The 8,671-nt window shown below is 42.8% G+C and overlaps 1 protein-coding gene across 10 annotated transcripts in view; it reads left to right on the top strand.

Moving 5' to 3' along the window:
- Nucleotides 1–2,921: 2,921 nt before the first annotated feature.
- GRIP1 (glutamate receptor interacting protein 1) overlaps nt 2,922–8,671 on the top strand; it is a 422,676-nt gene continuing 416,926 nt past the window's right edge. For 5 of the 10 annotated variants that reach the window (XM_088467797.1, XM_088467796.1, XM_088467793.1 and 2 more), the window contains exon 1: nt 3,104–3,356. In XM_088467797.1, coding sequence (XP_088323923.1) covers nt 3,224–3,356 — 133 coding nt within the window. In that variant the 5' untranslated portion in view covers nt 3,104–3,223. Of the gene's footprint in view, nt 3,357–8,671 lie in introns of all 10 variants that reach the window. The other 5 variants (XM_088467791.1, XM_088467801.1, XM_088467790.1 and 2 more) reach the window with 3 other exon arrangements.

Here is an 8,671-nt window from a genome sequence, read left to right as displayed (position 1 = left end):
CATGTCTCGCCCCCGGGACACACGTTAGCATTGGTCCCTTTGCAGCACGTTCCTTTCCCATGGGCGGATCTGTGACACCTGGCCGCGCGGCTGGCTGGGTACACGGAGTTCCCCGTGCTTAAGTTGACGGTGTGCTGGTCTCATTTTTTATATCTTTGGGATTGAATATGATGATATTCATTACAGCATGTGATTTTAGCACCCTTATAGTTTTATAAAGTGTGTGTGGTTCTTCTCTTTTTGTGAAAAAACACTAATATATATTATTCATTGATAAATATATTGTAGCAGTGGGACAGAGAGGTATAAGGACTTAATTTTTATATAGTCTTTTCGACTATTAAGAGATCAGATATATCACATTATACACATCAGCTGTGAGGTTATATATCAATTGATTCTGAGAATCGCCTAGAACACTGTCATACTAAGACCATATGTATGCACGTTTATTCTGAGATCTACCCCTGAAGAAGTCTTGGTAAAAGACGAAACATGTAGGGTTTGTGAAAGGTGGACACTATACTTAAAGCATTTCCCTCATTTATAAGGTGTAGAGCAGTGTTTCCCAACCTCGGTCCTCAAGGCACACTAACAGTCCAGGTTTCAGTGATATCCATGCTTGAGGGCAGATGGTTAAATTAAAATATCTGAGGTACTAATTCAGACACCTGTGCTCAGGTATGGCTATCCTCAAAACCTGGACTGTTAGTGTGCCTTGAGGACCATGGTTGGGAACCCCTGGTGTAGAGGAATCTATTTTATCTATGTAGTGGATGTTGACATATCAGATTTATGTAAGATCTTCTGTCCATCTGAAATTGTGGAGTTTTTAATGAAGTCTATTTTTATGATTATGAATTATCATTAATTTTGGCCTTTGAGCCTATTTTGGGTGTTTTTCTGGTATGAGGGTATCTTCTATAGAACCTCAAGGAGCTTGTTAAACAAGCTCCATTATACAAACTCATTTGACCAGTTCTGAAGAACAAGCACAAATATCGGCAATTCTAATCTCCAAAAGAAAAAGAATTGGAACCTTTAAACCTTGAAGGGATTGTATTAAACATGAGGAATATAAAGACTTTATTGATCATCTTTCTAGAGTCTGATTGAAGCGCCCCAGCAGTAACTGTGTTGTATCTATTTTGTAGTAGTCCTACTAACAGAGGACTTACTGAAGGGAGCAGCTGTATTTTGATTATAGCGTAGGTTAGCTTTTTCGAGTGTGTGTGTATATATATTTTATACACAAAGATTATGTAGCACAATATAGAATAAAATTGATTACACTATATGGATACCCACTAGTAAGATTACCTAAAATTTAGTAGGTACATTACATCATAGTAATGGTCAACTAGCCATACTTATTATACGTATGTAAATACGTATAAAACTATAGATGCAAGAAAAAAAAAAAAACATTTACAGAAAAAGATACACACTGTAAAAGTCCCAGTAATGAGAAAATAGGACTGTTTGAAATAAAAGAATCGGTTTCTGAAACAGTACACTCACTCAGTACCTTTAGGGAATTTGTCCAATAATTCCCAATCCTGAAAGAGGTATTTGAAATCATAGGTAGATGGAAATAAGGTGGTTGTAGTAATGTGGACCAACAATCAAGGAGACTAGATTACTAGATATTCCTTCAAACCAGCCAAATGGCGGGTGCCATTTTCCCGGATCCCCACGCATGTGCAGTAGATTCTGGCATTAAGCCAGAATCTACCGCACTCTGTGCGCTGTCAGAGAGAGGAGGGGGCCCAAACGGAGACTGCACACGGACCCCCTCCTCTCTTAAAACGCTCCTGCTGCAGGGCCGACCTGATATGCCTATGAACAACGTTGTTCACAGACCTATCGAGTATACACACCTGCCGATGGACTTGCGATATATCTTTCGTTGATCGAATGCACACTATCGGCAAGTGTGTATCCTGCATTAGTCTTCAAGAGCTCCTTTGGGTGTTGGTTTTCTACCAAAAGAGGTGCTCCTAACAACTGACTGACAGGGTATGCAAACCTTTGCACGTCATATTTGCCATTTTATTTTCCGTTTAATTCAGTAAATTGTCACGGCATCTCCAAGATGTGCAGAATTGTCATGTTTAGGTAGGTAGTTTTTTTGGTGTATTTATTTTTCTTATCATTCACTTAAGATTTTAAGCTTGTGTGCACTTGAATCCTGACGGTTGTCGATGCATACTATTCTAATTATGTTGTCATCATTTTATTGCAGTTACAACTAGTACTGTACTGTATGTCAATTCTTGGACTAAAATATTTATACTCCTGCGTCTCCGTCTATCATTAGCCAAGTCAAGCACACTGTCTGCATTAGAAGCAGACTATGTAAGATTTTAGTTGAGAATGATTAAAGCAAAATTTCACACCTGTTGTGACCATTCCTCTTCCCAGACACTGCAAGTCATGTGTGCAAAGCAGACCAGCAGTTGGCTGACCTGACTCATTCACTCATTGTGTGCACTTAGGAAGTCCAGTCTGTGCATGTGACAGAATGCAGGATATATATGTGTAATGTTATCTGTTACAGACATGCACATTTTTTGCGCTGTACCAATATTGAGTACAGTATTTAGCAGGGAGGTGACCATAGAGCAGTCAGTATATTTTCCTGCAGCAGCTCACTGCTGGAAGGTTACTGCTGGCACCGTAGTTACCATCATTATAGTATTACTATTGTTGTGTTGTGTGGGCTGTATCACATCGTAGGTCCTCATGTCGTCTCTAGGAGGCGAGAGTAAGGTGGGGGGATCTAAGCTTCAGTTTCATCTCCAGTCCCCAACATACCTTATGTGGAGGCTGCTGGACCTGGTCCCTGCTCCTACTCTGCAGCACAATGGTTCAGCCCTGACAGCAAGGCGTCTCCCTCCAGCCCCCTCTGCCAATGATGGAGGGAGGAGGGAGCGGGCAGAGACATGTCAGTGCGGGGACACCGGCTCTCATACTCACACTCAGCAACGCCAGCAACTTTACTACACTCCGCTTCCCCGCACTGCCAGTGAGACCTGCCACCGCCGCCGCAGGGGAAATGGAAGGCATCCACCGTGCCCGGGGCACACAGTGAGAGACAGGTGCACCACACACACAGTCACACACACGATAGTGACAGCAGCAGCTCCCCAGCGGTCGCTTACACTCCGCCCTGCACCCACTCTTTCACCCATCCCGCCGGGCACCGGCAGAGAGAGCAGGCATGGAGCGCTTCCTCGGCTTCGTCAGGCAAATCCGAAGGTCCAGACGGAGAAAAGGCAAAAAGTACCGGCCGGAGGAGGATTACCATGAGGGCTACGAGGACGTGTATTACTATGCATCCGAGCATCTCCGAAGTAAGCAGCGCTTCAGGTCCTTACAGTTACTGTGCAGAGCGGGGCTGGGGCTGCCTCACCTGGCGATATAGTGTCGCAGGCTGCAGCTCATGATCTAGCCTGTAGTCCCTACATACAGCCCGGCAGCGTTATTATAGCCACAGATCAGGTGGCGGCTATACTGCAGATCTCTGCTTCTGCCTCCTGAACTAAGCAAAGTTACTCACATTGCTGTGTGGGAGGACGGTGCTATGTGCAGTCACCCTGCGTCCACCTGTCAGAGCGTCACTCTGCCTCACACAGTGACATACATGTACAGTACCTTTCCACATCTGTATAGATACATCCACAGTTTTATCAAAGCTAATACGTTTTCGTGTAAAGGACATAAGCGAAGTTATTTGTAATGGCTGCAGTTTTGTTTTTGTACTGGGAAATCATTGATTTATAAAGTGAATACGGGATGGTCTATACATATTGTGTGTGGTTATCCTGCCTGCCATTATACTATTCAGTTATATGAAAATAACAAATACTTGGCATGGTGGTTGTAGTGAAGCTATAACTGCTGATATTCTAAGGGCAGCCATTCCGATGATGGGTTTATGTGTCATAAATGTCACTCTCTTGTTCTCCCAACCAATGTCAGACTTGTCCCTTCAGTTTACCAATGCCTGAGGAGACAGTGACAAGAAAACTACAGGCCATGCAGCAGGCACTGAGCTTGGTGTGTCACTTAGCATTACGTGCACACTGCTGACAGTCCTCTCTCCTGCACTCAGTTTAAGGTTTCAAGAAGAAAAGTCAGTGGCTGATTACTGCAATCACAAAGACTGTCAAAAATGTGTGTGTTTTAATGGCTAATTGAAAAGGGGACGCAACCTTTGTGTGTAATCCTGAGCTAGAGTACATTTTTTCTTTTGAACCCTATGCAGTCAGGTGCATATATAACTTGTGATCACTTGGAGAACGGTTTATATAGTGTTATGCTTTTATAACTTTTAAATAAAGTTATTACATTCAAGACCAGGCAATATTTATTAATTCCGTTAAACTATAACTTCTAGGGGTAGATTTACTAAAGTGCCTGTTTTTAGAAGTGGAGATGTTGCCCACCCAGGTCACAGCTCAGTGTAAAAGGATCCCTGAAAAATAAACCAGGTCAAGTGACCCGGCAATACAACCCAGGCCGCTACCACAGTCGGACCTGGGTAATGGTGCAGTGTTAACGGCACAACCTGGGTTATCCGATCTGGGTCATGCCTAAAATGAGCTGATTGGTGGTTTTGGAGCAGTCACCTCCCACTTTTTATGACCCCACAAGTTTAGCAGGGCAGACCCAGGTTCAGTGTAAACAGGGCTGACCTGAGAATAACCCAGATTGATTGTGCTGTGTAAACGGTGTCTGACCTGGGTTGGAGCCATATCTGAAAACCAAGGTCGGAACCGGGTTTTTGGTGGAAAAGAAGTATTATTCTACTATGATGCGTCCCATGTTAGTCGGACCAGTTTTATGTAACATTCTGGGACACAGAGATGCACATCCAACTTACACTAATACCCCTTTGCAACCAAAATTCCGAGTCTGACTCGGAGTTGGAACAGGGTTCCTATACGGATCAGACCCGGAATTTAGCCGACGCGGGATATTCCCGAGTCTGCGCCGCTCACACCGCAGACGAGTCTGCATAGACCCGGCTTTTCCGGCGTGAAAGTGGACGCTTGGAGATGACGTCATCTCCAAGCGCCACTGAAGCCGGACCAATCGGCTGGCTTGCAACGCACTGCAGGTCATCAAGACCCGGAGTGTGCCGTACACACAGCAGGGTTTCACGGGCTAAGCCCGTGTTAACCCTGCTATTTACCTGGGTTGGATTGACTGGTCACTCGACCTGGCGATCCAACCCTCACCCCTTTTACACCAAGGAGCTGCCCGAGTTAACCCTGCAATAACCCGGGTTTTATCTCTGGTGTAAAAGGGGTATAAGTGATGTAGTATACTTTTGGGTACTGCATTGCTATATTTGTTGAGGTTTGTTTGTTTGGGTAAGTAATGCTGGCTGCACACTAGACAATATGTCGTCTATCGATGTGACATATCGGGTACATCGTCTAGTGTGTATCCATGATATGCATGTTCCCGCGGGTCGTTAGCGACATCGCCTGTTGGCCCTACTGCAGGGCCGATGGGTGATGTCGCTAACTATGTCATGCTGCAGAATACAGCATGACAAGTCCCCCCCCCATCGGACCGTCCACGGCAAGTGTGTATGCACTTGCCACATGCCTAGAACCGTCGCTGGCGATTTTACACCGGGTACACCGTGCAATGTGTACCCAGCTTAAGTGTTTAAAGTGTTACTTTGTGCTAACATTTGAATTGTTTTTATCATATTAACTTTGAAAGTAAAAAATAGCCCAATAAGATGCCACCACTGTTCCTGCCTCGTTGATTTAACCAACCATTATCCATGAAAGCTCATGAGGTAGTCTATTTTGTATTCACTGGTCTTAGCTCTCTTCCCTGTGCTATGCATAGGTCCTATGTCATTAAATTGGTTTGAGTTGGTTTATGTGCTTCAGCTGTTGAGATTCTCTGAGTAGAATCTTTGGGGCCTGTTTGTTCAAATTATATTTAGGTGACTTTGGGCTCTATGCAGCAATTATTTATTTAATCCTGAAACGATCGTTTCCACATTTTTTAAGTATTTTCACTATTCAGCAATGGGTTAATGGAGAAAACACAATTATCTTCTCTGTTAATTCCCATATTGCATAGTATTGCACTGTAGGGAGGAAGCCATTGCTCTCTACAGTGGTTTAACATTTTCTTTGCTATTCAGCAATGTAAAAATCGTTAAACTGATCCATAAATCTTCACTTTATTTAACGCCATCTCAGAATGGCTTTATATGTAGAAAATCCTTAATTATCTCAAACTGCAGACACAGAAGGAAATTTTCCCATCGGCCCTTGCAGGATTTTAAAACTTCGGCCCAGTCTCCTTCCCTGCAGTGTGGGGACTGGCAAATGTATGATTTTGAATCAATTTAGGCACATTTGGGAGGCTGGAGCTGGACATACAGTATACTTGTGGTTGCCACACTTCAGGGAAGGAGACTATTCGCAGTGTTAAGCTAGCGTATGATTGGGCATGCGCAGAAAAAGGAAGGTTTTGTTTTCGGATTTCCGAAAAACAATGCCTTCAGGAGCATGTTAACAAAACTTCTGTCCTTGCGTAGTTTATTGCTGAATATCCGTGAAAAAAAAATAATATAAAAAATATTGTGATGATGTTGCCCGAAAATATTCGGGACAAAAACTCCACTAATGCTAAATAAAGCCCAGTAAGTGTAATTTTTATCGCTACATATTGGAGGTACAAAAACAAAGTTTACCTACAATTTAGCACCATTTATCTCCATTACAGATAAAGCTATACACAGGTACTCCAATGAACGCTATTCAGCGCTATCCTGCTGCTCTGGAGGCAGTGTTATACTCCATTTTTGTATGGAGGTGGAGCGCTTTTTTAACTAAAATCCCAGTTTGAACCTCCAGTTTCAGTGGTCTCTCTTATGTTAATTCCATCTCCAGATTGTATTATTTACATGACTGTTCTACTTATGCAAATATCAATATTGTATATGGTATATTGTTAACAGGGTTATTATAGGCAAGAAGTACCTTCATACTGTATATAGGAAAACAAGCCCCATTGCTGGCAATAGAGCTTTGCCCTCAATAAATTAGCCTATTTAAACACCTTAGCTGCTGTCTGTAGAGTTTAAATTCAGATTTTAAACTTTTATTGAGTTCTTCTCTACTTTAAAGTACAAGGAATATTTCTTAAAGGACTTTAAATATCAGTTTTTGTGTGATGGAGTCAGAATAAAGTTCTGTACTAAATTCACTGTTACCAGCGGTAGCTCTTGTAGAAGTGGGAATCAGAAAGGCCAGAAGTTGATATACTGTAGATGGACAAAAACACTTTAGTCTGTGTCTTCTCATCCCATCTGTTTGAGCAAGAGTAATGATAAAGCAGGAATGGTGGTGAAAAGTGTTTCAAAATGGTTATACAGTATATACTGTTTCACAACTTGCAAATGTTGATGTACATAATGATAATGTTTTTGATGTAATGGTGCGTACACACGGTACGGTTAAAATGCACTATATGAATGATAGCGATATCGATCATATTGTTATCGATCATATCATGCATTTTTCAGTGCCTCCAACGACCTGCAATGCGCGGGCACATATTGACGATAAAGATATCGTCCATCCACCATGCATGCAGGCCAACCTGGTCGAAATAGACCAGGTTATCGACGGTCATTGGTGGTGTGCTGGATGATCGATATTGATCATCCAGGACACCCGGGAGATCGTTCAGCGATATCGTTATCGCTGATGGTCGTCCCATGTGTATGCACCATAAAAGAGCTACTGGTAATAATCAAAAATTTGTTATTTGCGAATATTAAAGAAATGTTGGTACTTGTATGTGCTACAACTGACACAGTTATCCAGGGAAACGTTGAGTATCTTGCAGCTCCTCCTGAGGAGGAAGCTGTTCATCTGACGTCTCTTCCTCCCTGGAATCTGGGGTCTATCATCATCACCCAAGTGATGAGGATTTGGGATACCCACTTTTCTGCATCTCCGATCTGGCAGTTGCTGGAATCATAATACTGCCAGGATTGTGCCCATTTATTTCACTCCGTCCATCGCCTGCACACTGCCAACCTCATCCATGATGATTTTAAACAGTTATCATGTAATGGACAGCAAGGCCCTCTGGAAGGGGGATTTGTAACAGGTTCAGTAAGTTGTTGGTGTTAGTTGGTACTTTGCTTCCCTACTTAGTCAAAAAGAATGGCAAATAACAGATTTGTTTACGTTAGAGCAGCTCTACAAGTGACGTCCACCTGGTGCCAGTATAAAGAGCAAGTGCTGGTCCATACGAGTTGAGTAGGAGAGAAAGGGTATTGTATAGTATCAGGAGTATCTGAAAGATGAAGGAGAAAAATTACTGTAGTGCAGGTGGAAGCACGGCAACAGCTGTGTCTGTAATTTAAGTGGAAGTGGTTCCTGTATAACTGAGGACTGATGTTTTATACTTCTCACGACTAATTGGATTGAGCCCTTTAGGTCTTTGTTTTTTGGAGGTTGTCATAATTCTATATTGGACTTGTTAAACAGTATCTGTGCTAACTCTTCGTTTTCACTTCCAGTGTTACCCTGTATTAGAAGTGTAAAAGTCTGTTAGCATGAAACTTCACCTCCTCTAACTGTGCTCTCTCACCTGGCTGCTGTGGCTACACACTGCC

Source organism: Taudactylus pleione, unplaced genomic scaffold (assembly GCF_031769625.1).
Source record: "Taudactylus pleione unplaced genomic scaffold, aTauple2 ptg000075l, whole genome shotgun sequence".
NCBI classification, from domain to species: domain Eukaryota; kingdom Metazoa; phylum Chordata; class Amphibia; order Anura; family Myobatrachidae; genus Taudactylus; species Taudactylus pleione.
The sequence above is the reverse complement of the archived record's forward strand: the minus strand, read 5'-3'. Positions and strand labels throughout refer to the sequence as shown.